At 43.8% G+C, this 15,930-nt stretch overlaps 1 protein-coding gene across 1 annotated transcript in view; it reads right to left on the bottom strand.

Moving 5' to 3' along the window:
* hmcn2 (hemicentin 2) overlaps positions 1-15,930 on the bottom strand; it is a 45,546-nt gene that overhangs the window by 12,154 nt on the left and 17,462 nt on the right. Inside the window, exons 23-58 of the mRNA XM_054610093.1 lie at positions 15,135-15,262; positions 14,714-14,965; positions 13,549-13,632; positions 11,529-11,720; positions 11,288-11,418; positions 10,981-11,125; positions 10,424-10,550; positions 10,174-10,331; positions 9,396-9,674; positions 9,165-9,307; positions 8,397-8,547; positions 8,005-8,220; positions 7,775-7,888; positions 7,468-7,655; positions 7,275-7,371; positions 6,948-7,109; positions 6,716-6,829; positions 6,322-6,518; positions 5,852-5,933; positions 5,638-5,769; positions 5,408-5,551; positions 5,142-5,301; positions 4,510-4,634; positions 4,238-4,421; positions 4,035-4,132; positions 3,662-3,940; positions 3,378-3,568; positions 2,788-2,869; positions 1,880-2,016; positions 1,653-1,794; positions 1,408-1,552; positions 1,129-1,256; positions 759-915; positions 527-648; positions 274-438; positions 41-148 (exon numbers count right to left, since the gene is read on the bottom strand). Coding sequence (XP_054466068.1) covers positions 41-148; positions 274-438; positions 527-648; positions 759-915; positions 1,129-1,256; positions 1,408-1,552; positions 1,653-1,794; positions 1,880-2,016; positions 2,788-2,869; positions 3,378-3,568; positions 3,662-3,940; positions 4,035-4,132; positions 4,238-4,421; positions 4,510-4,634; positions 5,142-5,301; positions 5,408-5,551; positions 5,638-5,769; positions 5,852-5,933; positions 6,322-6,518; positions 6,716-6,829; positions 6,948-7,109; positions 7,275-7,371; positions 7,468-7,655; positions 7,775-7,888; positions 8,005-8,220; positions 8,397-8,547; positions 9,165-9,307; positions 9,396-9,674; positions 10,174-10,331; positions 10,424-10,550; positions 10,981-11,125; positions 11,288-11,418; positions 11,529-11,720; positions 13,549-13,632; positions 14,714-14,965; positions 15,135-15,262 — 5,459 coding nt within the window. The remainder of the gene's footprint in view (positions 1-40; positions 149-273; positions 439-526; positions 649-758; positions 916-1,128; positions 1,257-1,407; positions 1,553-1,652; positions 1,795-1,879; positions 2,017-2,787; positions 2,870-3,377; positions 3,569-3,661; positions 3,941-4,034; positions 4,133-4,237; positions 4,422-4,509; positions 4,635-5,141; positions 5,302-5,407; positions 5,552-5,637; positions 5,770-5,851; positions 5,934-6,321; positions 6,519-6,715; positions 6,830-6,947; positions 7,110-7,274; positions 7,372-7,467; positions 7,656-7,774; positions 7,889-8,004; positions 8,221-8,396; positions 8,548-9,164; positions 9,308-9,395; positions 9,675-10,173; positions 10,332-10,423; positions 10,551-10,980; positions 11,126-11,287; positions 11,419-11,528; positions 11,721-13,548; positions 13,633-14,713; positions 14,966-15,134; positions 15,263-15,930) is intronic.

A 15,930-nucleotide genomic window follows, 5' to 3' on the forward strand; every position in this document is an offset into this window, starting at 1 on the left:
ATGTTTACACAGTAACATGCAGCTATCTATGAAACCCTACCTTGCACAGAGAGAGTGATGTGTTTGTGAGCCACTCCGGCTGGGTTGCGGGCTGAGCATGTGTACCTGCCAGCATGGCTTGGCACGGCAGCAGTTATCTCTAACACTCCTGCATTGAAATGACAAAGATACTTTGTTTAATGAGCAAAAATATATTCCATGCCCTGTGGTAGTTTGTTCCAGTTTAACATGATGCATACTAGTTAAAAAAAGCCTTTAGACATGTTGTCTTACCAGTGGGAAGGACACGATAACTTCCTCCTCTGGCACCCAGTTTGGAACCACCCTTGGTCCAGGAGACAGTGGGCTGAGGGCGTCCTTCTACGTGACAAGGCAACACCACGGGAGACATCTTCACAGCCGTGACTGTCGTGACATCGTCTTCAATAGATGGTGGGACTGAAAGAGAAAATAGCGAATTCATTAATTCAATCATCTGAAATCACTCACTGCTGTCTGCTTATAGTACAAAGACCAAAATCAATACCTTGCAGGATGACCTCAATGACCCTGCGCTCCTCCCCAACATCATTGACAGCTGTGCACTCAAAGTATCCTTCATCCTCATTGGACGGTGTCAAAAGAACCAGAGACCCAGAGGACAGTAACCTGGACAGAACAGCACATGGTTGTCAGCTTTTAAGTTTTAATGTCTGTGTGATTCATAATGTGTGCATATTGTGCATTCAAAGGTAGTCCGGCCATTGCTTTTTATTTACCTGTATGCAGCAGGCTGCTGGCTGATATCGAGTGGAGTGCCGTTCCTCTTCCAGGTTACTTCAGGTTGAGGTATACCTGTTGTCTCACAGCTCAGCACAGCTCTGATCCCTGTGGTTACCGTCACATTGAAGGGACCCGGACTGATTGAAGGACCCACTGATGACACAGAACAGATTCACGCATGTTGAACATAGTCCTGTATTTCAGGGCGTTTTTAATACTATAAGATATCCTAAAAAAGTATTTAAGCAAGACGGTTGCACTATAATCCTAACCAGAACCAACACAAGGACCCATGTGTTATGATAAAACGAGGGAAAAGGCACCTCCGGAGTTATAGAGTAACTTTTTGCTTTTTGCTATATTTACCAAACACCCGTAGATCCACTCCGCGGTGATCTGAGCCAGCCTGGTTGGACACGGTGCAGTAGTAGCGACCGGCGTCACTCAACTGAACCCCATGCACACGAAAGGAGCCCTCTGACAACATAGTGTACCTGGAAAAAGTACATAATTTGGTCAAAAAAGACACACCACAGTGTGTAGCTGTGTCTATGATTTTTTGTTTCACACGTGGAAAAGTAAAATATAACAAAGACAGACTGCACAGGAGTTCAGGTTCGAACAAAAGAAAAAGTTAGAACCTACTTATTGTTATCTTGAGTTACGGGGAAGCCATCTTTCCTCCACATGATCGTAGTTGAAGTGTCATCTTCAACTTCACAAGGTAAAACCGCATCCTGGCCAACATGTGCAGTCACCATTGAGCTGCTCTCCTTTATAACTGGTGGTACTGGAGACATTAAAAGTGACATATCCATGTAGTGGCTTGGGTTTAGCATGTAGAACTAGTTTAAGAATGTATTCAAAAGCAGATATCATTAATGACTTACAGAGAATCTCCACCGTGAAAAACAGACTGTTGCTTCCAGCTATGTTGGTGACCACACAGCTGTACTGGCCGCTGTCCTCAGGCCTGACTTCCTGTATCTCCAGGTACTGACCCCCTGCCAGTCGCTGGATACGACTACCAAGCTGCAATAACAAGAGGAGGGTACGATAGTGTGTGAGTCAGAGGAACTTGCTTCTAGTTCAATACTTTTTGATTTTGACTCCGTACCTGCAGCTTGGCCTCATCTTTGTACCACTCGATATCGGGAGGGGGGTCGCTGTCAGCCAGGCACTCCAAGGTCAGATGTCCATTAACTGGCACTGTCAATGTCCTCACATCACCAGAGCCAAGGAGGGTTGGTGGGACTGAAACACAACGACTGGTTAAAAAGCGGCGGAACTCACTGAGAAAAGTTACAAAATGTTGACAGTAGTGACACACGATTAAGCACCCAGATTAAAATGAGTGACAAACAATTCCTCCTATAAGTGCTGCTTTTTAAAGACATGTGGAACAGATAAAGTCAGACGGTAGATCAGAGGCCAGATGTAAAACCCTTGTGTTGGCACTGAAAAACACAAGCTTAGCTTTTCACACAGCACAAAATCTATAAAGAAGGATGTGCTGTAAGAAATGTGTTGCACCACTTATGATTTAAAGTCATGTCATAATGATCAAAAGAAAGAGGTTAACATCATGCATTTAGGAATTTTACGAGGGGCATTAATCTCAGCCGTTTAACATGCCTCAACAGCATTGCATGTGATTATATTTGTAGAGGCACCGTTTTATTCTAGCATGAACAAAAAGGTAGAACAAATGGTGAAATGTGATAAGGACGCTGCACAATGTGTCATAAATCTAAGCTGTCTGTGTCATCAATCAACACACATGAAATGCCTTTTTACTATATACACCTCATATTGCGTGCATAGCTGTGCATGACCATAGCCGGAAAATGTAAATGCCAGACCAAGTCTGTTTTTACTTTGTGCAAACACTGATTATAACTTTAGAATGTACACAGAGCTTTATCCATCAAGTCCCAGGTGCAAGTTAGACAGGAAGTTAAGAGAGAGGGGGAACGTGATATATCTCTTTCAAGTTAAATAACACGAAAGAACAGCTTGTGTCACCTTGGACTCGGACCCAGTAGTTCTTTCCATCCTCTCCAGCTGGGCTGCTGGCCAAGCAAGTGTACAGACCTGCATCCTCGACCTTTGTAGAGACAACATTAATCAGCTTGAGTGGTTCTTGCATAACAATGTTGTATTTGCGTAGATTAATCCTGTTAAAGCTTCAGTCTTCCAGTTATTTTTAAATCAGATTTTAGGTATACAGATTAATGCTCATGCTTTTGTGCAACTTTTTTAAATATCTATGATGCAGACATATAAACAACCTATTAAGACCAATGAATTACAATTATTCTAATTTTAGCTTCATTTCACATGCCTTTCGTCTTTGTTTGAAAAGACTGGACATGTTATTGCTGCAACAGGCTAATTAAGGGCTAACAGGCTAATTAAGTGCTTTTAAAAAAAAAAGATGCACTTCTTCCTAAAAACCTCAGCAAATTGCATTTTCCTGAAAATACCATTGCAGAAAGTTACACCATTGTCACCTATACTAAATAATGCATGTGCTCACAGCTGCTCTATGTATGTATTGACTACTGCAGCTTTAACTTTGCAATATCATCAGATATTGTCCGTTTGTAATTTACCTGAACTTTGCTTATCCTGACAAAGTGTCCATCCTGCTGAACAATGTCAGTTCCTTCCAATGGGCGACTGTCTTTGAGCCAGCTGAGGGTGGGAGGTGGGGCTCCTACAGCCGAGCACTCCAGCTCCAGTGGACTATTTACCGCGATGGTCAGCTCTTCTGGAGAACTGGACCTGGAGATCTTTGGAGGCTCTGGATTAGAAAGCAGACATTTTTTAGCTCAACTGTTCAAGGAGTTTACACTCTAACACTTTATATTGAATATACAGATTGTGTTGGGATTACCGAGCACAGTGAGGTTAAAGCTCTTTGTGCTGCTTCCAGCCTGGTTACTAGCCACACAGCTGTAGAGGCCTGCATCTGACAACGCTACATCAGGCAGCTGCAGCCTTGTCTCCTGTCCATCCAGCAGCAAGTTGCGGTGAAGAGAAAGTGGCTGGCCGTCCTTCATCCAATTCAGTGTCGGAGGGGGAACGCCACGTGCTTCGCAGGTTAACGTCACCAAGGACCCCTGGACTACTGTAACTGGCTCCACTGGTTCAACATGATCCACACCAGGGGGCACTATGGACAACATAGACATAACATCTTTCTAAAACCCTCAGATCCCAAAAATCTGTTCAAGGGGATATCAGTAGGTGGTATGTTATTATTCTACCTTGGACCTGGAGATCATAGCTGAGTTCGGCAAGACCAGCTCGACTGCGTGCAACGCATGTGTAAAGTCCAGAGTCAGACAGCTGCACAGGGGAAATCCTTTTTCAGAAAGGAAAGGGAACATTTAGCCTTATCTCATTTATAAACATTTAATCTCTTAACCACTGATCTTGTTTGTATTGGGCTTTCTTTCTCTAAACTGACCTCAGCAGAGAGTCACCAGATAGGAGGCGTGTACGAGGAGAAAGCAGCAGAGGACGTCCGTTCTTCAGCCAGCTGATCTGAGGGGCAGGGTTTCCTGCTGTCTGACACTCCAGAGTCACAACACTGTCCTGTGTGACCTGCAGCTCTCTGGGGACAGTGGTCTCACCAGAGATGGATGGTGGGACTGTGAAAAGTCAAATCAAATGAAAAATAAAATCTCCAGAAACCTATTCACTCACACGGATACAAATATGGAAAATGTTCAAACTGACCTAGTACGAACAGGGTGTAGATTTTGCTCTCTTTTCCAGCCGGGCTGACAGCCAAACAGGTGTATGTCCCAGAATCCTCGGGAGTCAGTCTTAGTAATGTTAGAGTGCTGCCATCAGCGGTCACACTGCCGGGTCATAAAGTAAATGTTTTCACATTAACACAATGTTACTTGATTCATTTTTCCCATCTAAAGTATTTGTCAGCCCCGCCTCTGAACGTTATTATTTTCCCATCATCATCATTATCACCATCGTCCCACGATTGTCTCACACATATAATTTTATTTTCTCTGGTTGATTCAGCTGCAATGACCACAGAAGCTGAACAGCTGTAAAGCAGCTGCTTTCACCATTCCTCATGATGAAATTAACCAAGAGACGATAAACGACTCCATTTGTCTATCAACACATCCCTCGGTCATGGACATTATCTTTGACAATAATTCATATTTTATTATCCAAATCTATAGGAAATAAGGTAGATCCATTATTGTGCCTAATTCAACTAATTCAGCAGCTTTGAATGAGCACAATGTGCTAAATAAAATGTATTATTATCATTACTGTTGCTACATACCATACCATGCTGCATTTAAAGCCCTGGCAGTAAATGGGGAATGTGAATGACTTACGCGATGTGACGGGCGTCTGATTCCTCTAAAGTCACTCCGTCTTTCAGCCAGCTGAGACGTGGTGTGGGGATTCCAGTTGATCTGCACTCCAGGGTCAGCTCCTCGCCCATGGGTGCACTCACCTCAGATGGGTCTTCAGAGTCCAATATGGTCGGCGATACTAAGTAGGACAAAGATTACAGCTAAATGCCACTGGAAATCTCTCCTTTTATAAGTAGTATAGTTTTCAAAGATGTCAGTTTGCTCAGTTTGTAATTTCTCTTTACCCTGCACTGTGAGTGTGTAGTCTTTCTGTGTGTGTCCCTCTCTGTTCTTGGCCACACAGGTGTATGTTCCAGCATGAGACAGAGTAAGGGGCCCCAGCTCCAGCCTGTTCCCTCGAATGGACCACTGCCACTGCAGACTGCTCTCTGGACAGCAAACACATCCACTTACAATTAGCTGTCACACATGACACATACTATTCCAATCCCCCCTATCATTGCCTCCCTCCTACCAATAGGAGTTCCATCCTTGAGCCAGGTGATGCTGGGCACAGGGACCCCTGAGGCCTCGCACAGCAAGGCCACATGGGAGCCAAGGGTGTAGTTTAGGGACTCCTGCAGAGGCCCTTCCACGACAGGTGGAACTGTGGACATACATTTGAAGAATAAAACCACTCCCTTTTGAACAAAGTTGTTAAAAGTGATACATAGAAGAGGTATTCTTACCATGAACGGTCACTCTGAATGTCCTGTCCACCTGTCCAGCCACATTGGATACTTTGCATGTGTAGGTGCCACCATCTGCCATCTAGGAAACAAAGGAAACAGAAGGTCAGTGTAGTTACAGTGGGTGCATTTTGAGTACAAACTCTAGGCAAAGAAGGGGCTCCTTCCTGCTATGCTAGCTGCTGCATGCATTCTGAATCAGTTAATCCAACTTAAAAGAGATATTGCAGAGAAAGGGCGAGTGCTGCAACTCGTCACATATGCAGTCAAGTCTCCAGTTTTGTTAATCTTTTCAAATCTGTGTGTTTGGTGTAATGAATCTGTTAAAGTTAAATGCGTACGCCTTATATATGTAATATGTTGTGTGTAAAGTCTGAAAATCAGTTTGAGTCCTGCCTAAAGCCACTTTGTGTCCTTAAAATACTTTGTTTGCAGCCTCAAGCGTATGACGTAAAGCATTTTCTCCTGACCTGAACTCCTGTGATCTCCAGCTGGTGAGGATCCATCTCCAGCCCGTTCCCTGCGGCCAGTTGCAGCCCATTCTTGTACCATGTGACCTCAGGCTCAGGAACACCATGTGCCTCACATCGCAGGGTCACCGAGGAGCCAACTTGCGGGGTGACTGAGTCTGATTCGGCATCTAGACGAGGCTTCAGGGTCGGCAGGACTGATGGTTTGCACATAAAGACAGGGCCATGATCTCAGTTTTATTCATTCAAAATCGCTATGATTCACTTCTGAACTATCCTCGGCCACAGCTGGCTTGCAGTAAACAGATTTTTTGTAGCCTGGACAATGTTTTGAGATTTGATCATCTGTATATGTAGCTGAATTGTGCAGATGGGTCACCATGTGTATGCTCACCATAAACACTGAGGAGTATGCTCTTCTGGTCCTGGCCTGCTGAGTTGGTGGCTGTGCATACATATTGCCCGGCATCTTCCAGTCTTGCCCGGGGCAACTGAAGCATCTGGCCACCTATAATATATATGTATTATGATATGAAATGTTCTATCTGGGCCATTATTAGATTCAAACAAAGGAAATGCTCCTGACATATGTATTATTTTGGTATTGTGGGTGGCCGTGGACTGACCTGGCAGAATGTGGATGCCGGTGTTGAAGTGAAGGACCTGCCCATCTCTGGTCCAGGTGATCTCTGGATGAGGGTACGCTTGGATGTCACACAGCATTGAAACCATGTGGCCCTCAATCACACTGACGTCCTCCTCCTTATGGCCAATTATTCTAGGAGGCACTGAAAGAGGTACAACAGTGTTTTGTACACTTAAAGGACATGAGACGTAAAAGAACATCCGATAACATACATTATAAATAACCAAAAACATGTTTTGGCCCTCTCGATTAAATATGAAAATGAATATACAGGTGTAGTTGTAAAGCTCTTATGGACTTTTCTTACCTTGCACTGTCAGACTGAAGAGCTTCTCAACTGTTCCAACTTTGTTCTCAGCTACACACAAATACCCAGCCATGTCTGAAACATGGACACTTAGGAGCTGAAAGATGGGATTGAAGTGTTATTCCTCAATAAAAACATGTCACAGTTGGATGTGTTTACAAGCTGGTATTTGTCTAAAAGTCAAATGACCAACCTGGAGCTGAGTCCCATCCTCACTGATGTGGTGCTGTGAGTCTGTGTGTATTGGCTGCCTGTCTCTCAGCCAGGAGATGACTGGAGTCGGGTGACCAGTCACATCGCAATGAAGGACCACAGAGCTGTTGACCACTGCTCCCACTTCCTCCATAAACTCCTCTGATGCCCCCATGATCACAGGAGGGACTGAGGGTGTAAACACGACAGACATCCGCATCAGAGAGTATTTGGTATAATTTCCAAATAAACACATTTTGTTGCATATGTTTTATTCACAACTACATTATGAACATGTGCTTGCTCACCTAAGATCTCCAGGTCAAAGTGCATGCGATCCTCTCCGGCCTCATTAACAGCCTGACATGTATACTTTCCAGCATCTTCCTTCTGCACTCGAGCGATTTGTAGCACCTGTCCATCTGAAAGGTCAAACGTACAAGAGCAGATTTATCTACGAATATGTAGCACCCGTCATACATAACAACAACACAACTGCTTTTTACATGAGATCACACAGGAAGGAGTTCCCTCTGACCTGGAAGCAGTACCACTCCATCCGCAGAGGTGAGTTTTCGTCCATCCTTGTACCAGCTGAGCTTGGGAGGAGGGATGGCGTTACTTTCACAGGACAGGCTGATTGGATGGCCCAGGACCACCTCCCTATTCTCCACCATGTCCTCATTATCGTCATCCTCGTGTCCAAGACCCCAGGCTGCTTCTCTATTAGTCACCCGGTGAAAGACCGGAGGAACTAGCAAGACAAGAGCATCTTTGTGTCAGGTCACTTTGTATTTATTGAATATTTGATTTATTCCAAAATATTGTTGGCCAATAGTATATGAAAATAAGTTAAAGTTTCAATTTGTACTGAACACCCAATCATGATACTGATTATGTTATATCATATGCAGATTTAACCCAACACACCCTGAATGGTGACATGAAAGTGTCTCTTGTCCTCTCCTGCAGAGTTGGTGACCACACAGGTGTACTGCCCCTCATGAGACAGCATGGCGTTCTCTATGTTGAGGACGAAGCCACTTTCTTGAATGCCGGCATGGAAGTTTCCAGTCAACAGCTAAAGACAAAGAAATTACATCAAAGGATATAGTCTTGTTGTCAGTGTGTATCAGATGTGGGTTTTAAAAGGCTATATAACAATCACTACTAACTCAATAAAACATTTGGCAAGGGATAAAATGTCTGGCTTTTAAAACATCATTTCACACCTGTATTGTGTTTTACAAAAGATACATACATAAAACACGTAGCCCCAGTGAATACAAAATCCATTGAATCCTTGTGCTTTTATTTGCTGCTCCCTATTGGAGGCCCTGCACAAGATGCACACATACGAGTACTGGCTGGTAGCAACAAAATAAGCTGCCCATCAAAATACATGTAGGTCAAGGAAAAAAGACTCAGGGCAAAGCAGTTTCATTACAATATTTTACATTATGATATTGAAATCACTGGATTCTTCTTATAGATCTTTGTTATCATGAATTATCTCACTCATAGCACAAAACCACCTTGAGGGTTGAGGTGCCTTGGATGTAAATTCTGTTGAGGCTGTTGCAATTCGCACTGGTTGCCAGTAGAGGCTGATAGAGATAACAGCATTTCTCTCACCTCAGAAGTACATGTTTGTGGTTTTTTAAAGAGATGCAGAACTTGTAAGGATGAAATACCAACCTGTCCATCTTTGAACCAATTAACCTTGGGCTCTGGAAAACCTTTAGTCAGGCAGGAGAGAGTTAAACTCCCATTGATCCGTACTTTCTCTCCCTGACCACCAAACTTTAGGGACGTAGAGTCGCCTTCTATCTGTGGTGGGACTGATGAGAGAGGGTAAAAAAAACAGGTGTTTCATTAAAGGTTCTGTCTCAGCCACTTTAATGTGTAAGTGACGTAGATGTCTCTTACCCAGAACACTCAGAGAATACTGTTTGATGGCGGTGCCGGCTGGATTCGTGGCCCTGCAGGTGTAGAGGCCAGTGCTGTCTCCCTGTGCCGACCCCAGTCGCAGCGCCTGTCCGCCACGGGTGTATGTCGACTGGGGACTGGATACGATAGGCTGGTTGTCCTTCAACCAGGTTATGCTGGGTGTGGGTGAGCCCTCGACATCACAGGGGAGGACTGTGGGGAAACCCAGGACCACCGACACCTCCGAGGTCTCACTGGGGCCCTTGATGGTGGGGGGAGCTGGGGAGAAAGACACACAACATGTTAATTCTTTATAGCCAGTAAGAATTTTACTGGCCCATAGCACAGGACTGATAGATCCTCTGGGAATTGGCCTGTTTTGTGCATGAGACCCTATGAAACAAAAACGCAGTGTGCAATAGTTTGGGCAATTACAGCATATGCTCTTTAGGTGTCTCAGAAATCCCCAGAGCACTGCATGAAGATAATTCAGTGTGTGCTAATAGACCAGAAAGGGTTGTGTATGTCAAATGATACAATTGTAGAGGCGAGGTCTACACATGCATAAAATATTATGTTCAGTATTTTTCTTTCTTAAAACAACACTGCTACCACAGCATCTTTGGAAAAGAAATCAACTCAATATCCTGATGACTTTTAAATTACTTTTTTGTCTTCCTTGTTAGATTTCTTTCTGTGGAGTTAGAAAATAAATGAGTACAAGCTGAATGCAGGACAGTTTGGTTGTGAGTGTAAGTGTCTTAGATAAAGTCAAGACCTTGCACGTTGAGCCTGAACTGGCGCATCTGAGTTCCTGCGTTGTTACTGGCCAGACACTGGTAGAGCCCCTGGTCCCTCAGTCTTACTGACTTCACTTTCAACACCTGGCCATCTTCCAGAAACTGCACATGGGGGTCTCCGTTGCGAGACAGAACCCTGAAAAGAGGGAAGGAGTAGTGGATCAAATCAATACAGTGCATGTGTGGTGCTGAATGTCACATTAATTCACTGTTGAGAGTGATGCTTACTCTCCGTCCCGGCTCCATTCCACTCTGGGTGCTGGTCGACCGCTAACTCTGCACTGAAACTCCACCTCCTGGCCCAGTACCACAGTTAAGTCCTGCAGTCGGGATGCTCCTGAGATCACTGGCGGAGCTGTAAGAGTGTACATATACACCAGAAATACACTAGTTTGTATTTATGAAATCTGAATAAGATACTGATCGCTTCAGATTTAAAATCAATGTTGTGAGGGAAAAAAACAGAGATACTAATGGAAGGACATGAGCATATCTGTGTATCTGTTAATGAGGTTATCTGCAATAATAATAAGGGTTAGTCTTTGAAGGTGTGGGTGGAATGGCAGCTTTCATGATGTATGTTACATTAAGTGTATTATCAAAAGTTTAGTCATTTGGGGGCTTTAGACTGCTGTTCTAAGAGATTTTAGAAAAAGAGAAAAACAGCCATTTTTACTTGATCATCTTGATGTAGTAGATAACCTTAAATATTTATTTTCCCCCACTCTAATCTTTTATAAACTAAATACCAGTGACAGTAAGTGACAGCTGGAATATGGGCTCACCTTGCACCACAATGTGATATTCTCTCCGGGCCTCTCCGGCTGAGTTTTGAACTGTGCATGCAAATCTGCCTGCATGTTCTGGCAGAACTCTGTAGATTCTCAGCAGCCTGTTCCCGTTCTGCAGATACACCCCAGGACTGTCCACCTGGACGTACAGAAATCAGTTTAGTGCAACCTTGGTGTCTATTTGTAATTAGAGCTATGGCCACTTGGTGGCATTGTACAGCTAGATATCAAAAATGTATATTAACATGCAGCCCAAGTTTTACATTAACTGTAAATGGCAATTCAGGGTGAAAGAACTCACTGGATGACCATCTTTAGTCCAGGTGATTGTAGGGGAGGGGATCCCAAAGGCATCGCAGCCCAGAGTGAGAGGCTGCTTCAAGGTGACAGTGAGGTTCAGTGGCTGCCCATCCTCTTGGATCTCTGGGGGAACTACAGAAGTACAAAAGAAAGAAAAGGAAGATATATGTTAGCACTATGTTTGAGTTCAGTTGAAGGTATTTTGTTAGGAGGAAGAAAAACAAGGGTAACTAAATTCTCACCATTTACTTTCAGCCTAGTCTTTCTCTCCACAGAGCCTGCCTCGTTGGTCGCCACACACTTGAAGTCCCCGCTGTGGCTGGCAGACGCTGCTCTAATTACGAGAGCTCCGTCCCTCGCCACAGAAAGCTCTGATTGTTCAGGCTGTATCTCCAGGCCATTCTTGAACCAGCGCAGCTTGGGATGTGGTGAACCTGCAGGTGCGGAGACAAGAAAAGGATTGTGAGCGATTATAAACTGAGCTTTATTGATCACGTCTGACAGAAAGAAAAGTTACTTCCATCTCTCTGCTTCTCCACAGGGGAACTTAATGGGCAAGCGGCCTAGACTAGAAAAAAAGACAGCTCTACATTTATCTGCTGGATGGCGGGACAGCAGGGGAGACATTGCCAAAATGGGTCTGTGTAGCCTGCGAGCTTAAGATTTCAAGGTCACATAAAAAAGTAAGGCACAGTATGAAGGAGAGATGTAAGATGCACGGTTTAAAACACATGCATCAAGATTTATTGCCAGACGCTGAGGCAAGAGTCTGGTGCAGTAAGAGTAGGAGTGGTCCAACAAGCAGTTCAAAGGCACTGGTGCGTACACTAGGAGCCTGAAACAGATGTGTTCTGTGGATTACTGGGTGCGTAAGAGGTGTAAATGGTCAAGAAGAGAAAGGTGGAATGGGGAAAAGGTGGAGAATTTCGTTCCCAAAGCAACAAGACAGACCAACAAGGCGCAAAGAAAGATCAGTGCAGTGGAGTGATCCAAATGTCATGGCTCTGTCTATTTACAGAGGTGTTACATATGCAAACACCACTGACGAGGGAAGCGTAATCAAACACTGCTCCCTTCTTCTATCCCCAAAAAATACTAACCAAAGGAGACGCAGCAGCAGCAAAAGGTGATGTTATCGTCCTTTGCCTCTCTGAACACATGTTTACAGTTAAGGAGGTCGAAGCAAATTCATTATCTCATTGCTGGGAGGAAATGCATACAGATGTTCTGTTTTAGATGTTAACAGATCTCATTAGTAGACTTTGAATTTCCTTGCTGGGGCTAACGAAGCCTTCGAATTATCTCTTCCATGTGTTTCTCAAAAAATGACTTCTATCAAATGCAATGCGCTTGTTGGTGAATTAATAATATCCTTCTGGCAGAGACTGCGCTTTATATCTCCCTCATACAGATGGATCTCGAGAGAACAATGAGGGGATTCTAGTTTCCTGCTTGAGGCTGCCTCTCTAGGATGTCAAAAGCATCAAGCATTTCTGTGTGAGCCCTCTGTGGCCAGGTACAGTCTGCCTGTCTGCCTGTATGACTTGGATGGAAGGAGGGCCAGTGTAGCTTCATCTTCCTGTCCCTGTGCTTCAAGGTGAGCCTCAGACATCTCTGTCCTTTATCTGCAAGCAGCAGCCTGTAATTAGGATTCCTCTCCCAGCAGGCCCCGATGCAGAGGAAAGCAGATGTGATTCACTGAGGCAGCATGCAGACCGATGTTCCAGCTGTTGCTCAACATCGGACACAGCCCTCACCTCCTCTCACATGTGCTGGTAACCATGACACAGCTACACACAAAAACAATACCTGTTTGCACGGGCTGTCAGAGCATTAAGTATCCATCAGTGCATCCGCAGACAATCACAGACACACACTGTGTTTTGATAAAATAGGGAGCTTTCTACATCCCACCAGGATGCTACCTTGTTTCAGACAGACAAAGAGATGTTAAAACATAGAGACAACAGCGTACCTCTGAGTGCTTTGATAAAAAGAGGATGCGCCTTTTAGGATGCCATGGATCTTTTTTTCTGGTTTGACAAATAAAAGTCTGCATTCACAGAGAAACAATCCTTTGATGGTGCACAAATACGCATATCTGTCCTACATTCAAAGTGGAAATTTCTCTTGTGTCATAGAAGTAAACCACATAGATTTTAGGCTCTAAAAACTTTATTCACACACTGTGTCTCTTCTAAACTCCAGACCCTATTGTTTCCAGTCCGTCTGCGGCTAACTCAACTGTGAATCGTTTCATACCTTTGGCAGGGCAAGGGATGATGACCTTGCTGTTCGCTACTTTCTCCATTATGGCATCTCCGGGTTCTGCAAAGGACGGGGCCTCTGTGAGGACAGAAAAACAAGTTAAGTGCCAGTTCAAATGCAAGGGCAGCTGATAAAAGTGACCCTTAAATCCTAAGTGAAATGAGTTTAAATTAGATTGATAATGAAGATTTCAGTTTAGGTAAATTAGTAAGTGAGAAGCCTTAAGAGCATCTGAGGGACTGATGTGAGTGTTAATAAATACTAATTATAACAACATAAGATGATAAAGCTTTAAAGGCCCCAAGAGAAGCTCTGCCATTGTAAGTACATACACATGTACTTGGCATTTCAGGGTTTGATATCTTTGAAGCCTCAAAGGCAGACTAAAGATCATTAGGAGCCTGGGTTGGGGTGGAACCAGGGGCATGTACATGTATCTTTTGCTAAGAAGTGGATGTTGAAGTGCTGATTAGAAAGAATAATGTGTCTATGTATAAAGTAAAGTAATGGACCAAGAACAGACCTCTGCGGCACCCCATATTGATGGGAATAAGGCTTGATTAAGCAAAATTTGCAGTCTAAGAACTCAGCGCATACAAGTGGATAGAGGCTTAAAGGACTGCTTCAGGGGTGAGTATACTCCGTCAGAAGTGCTTGGCCGATGGTTGAATATTTCTGGACAACCTCTTCCCACACACCTTATTGAAGCCGGATTAGAGGTTTGGGTCTGTGTGAACGTGACAATGTGGCATTCACACCCACTCCACACTGGGAACGGCCAGCTGTGCGACAGTGAGAATGGAGCCAGGGTCTGAACTTCTTTCTCTAGCTGTATTTTTTTTTCCATCTACTACAACAATATTTGTCACTTTTTATGTGAATAGCCGAGTGCAACACTATTAATGTCTTCGTGTATCCCTCAGCCCCCTCTATGAAGGTCAGCTTTTCACTCCTTGCCTTTAGTGTAGCCATTCGGAACAACTATAAACACTTTCAATTTTCAACGTGGTCGGACAATACGTTGTATGAAACATTTATTTTCTAGTACAAATGAGCCCTTATCCTCCTGCAGCATGGAGCTACTGTGCCTCATGAGAATGTACTTTTAAAGACAGGGAGAGCCTAAAACTGTTTTCAGAGCTGAACTGCAGATATTCACCAAGAATTTCCAGCTTGATCTCCAAGGTCTCCTGTCCAGCGCTGTTCCTGGCCACGCACTGGTAAGTGCCCTGGTCAGCCAGGCTGACCTGCTGGATCCTGAGAGGCGTAGTGTTCTTGACACCAACAGGAAGTCCATTGTGAAACCAACTGATCTCAGGGCTTGGCTGTCCTTGGACCACACATGGCAGAGTCACTCTTTGGCCAATCAGGGCTTTCAGGAGGGAAGGTGCTGGCTGAATTCTGGGCTTAGCTGAGGACAAAAACAAAAATACTAAATGCATCTCTCATCACAACAGCTATCTATAAAGATATCTAATATTTTTTGACGTGTTCTCATGGAATCAATCAACTTGACAGCTCTTTGAAAACACAAGTTTTAAAGTGTCTAAGAACTGTCTAATGAAGCCCCACAGCGTTACCTTGAATGTGTAAATTGTAGCTCAGGGACACGTTGCCTGCTGGGTTTTCCGCAGTGCAGGTGTAGAGTTTACTATCAATCAGGCGCACATCAGTGATCCTAAGAGCGCCTGAAGGCAGGACAGTGAACCTGGGGAGTGGTTAGGGGTCAAGGGCAAAGGGATGGAGAAAACACAACACTTTATGAGTCACTGAAGATCTACAGCCACTGTGTTTCGGGAGAATTCTTTTCTGTTTTGAAGTGATATTTTCCTCTAGTGTACCATTTACATTGTTGAGCATGACCACATCTATATGATATGTATAAAGGCTGCCAAGTGTTTATAGTATTGGTAAATCTTGATAGTCTTTGAGGACAAATTTCAAGTTGCAGTTTGCTTCAGTTAATAATTTTAGTAGATTAGTTGATGAAAACAGTTCCTGTAAACAGATTCAGACAGTGAATTCCCAATACACCGACAGCCAGAAGCACATTGAGAAAGTGCTTCATTAGGATGTAAATTAATGAGATAATGTGTTCACATTTTGAGCAATTTGTGAAAAGAATGGAGCATAATGCTACACTGTCCATTGTATTGTATTTTCTTTACTTTAAATAGGATGTGCTAGGTTCAAAATACAAAACAAAGCATGAGAAAAAGTGACAGCAATACAGAGTTGAAATACATTTTGAGGCTGTTGATGGCATCTTTGCATTTGTGTTGTTTGTCTGAAAGAAAAATGGATCCAGTGATGGATTAGAGTTCTGAACAAGAAAGCACTTTGTGGAGTCTGGACCTTAGCCAGGGTCTTGTAATC

The sequence above is a fragment of the Anoplopoma fimbria genome, chromosome 13 (genome assembly GCF_027596085.1).
Source record: "Anoplopoma fimbria isolate UVic2021 breed Golden Eagle Sablefish chromosome 13, Afim_UVic_2022, whole genome shotgun sequence".
NCBI classification, from domain to species: Eukaryota; Metazoa; Chordata; class Actinopteri; order Perciformes; family Anoplopomatidae; genus Anoplopoma; species Anoplopoma fimbria.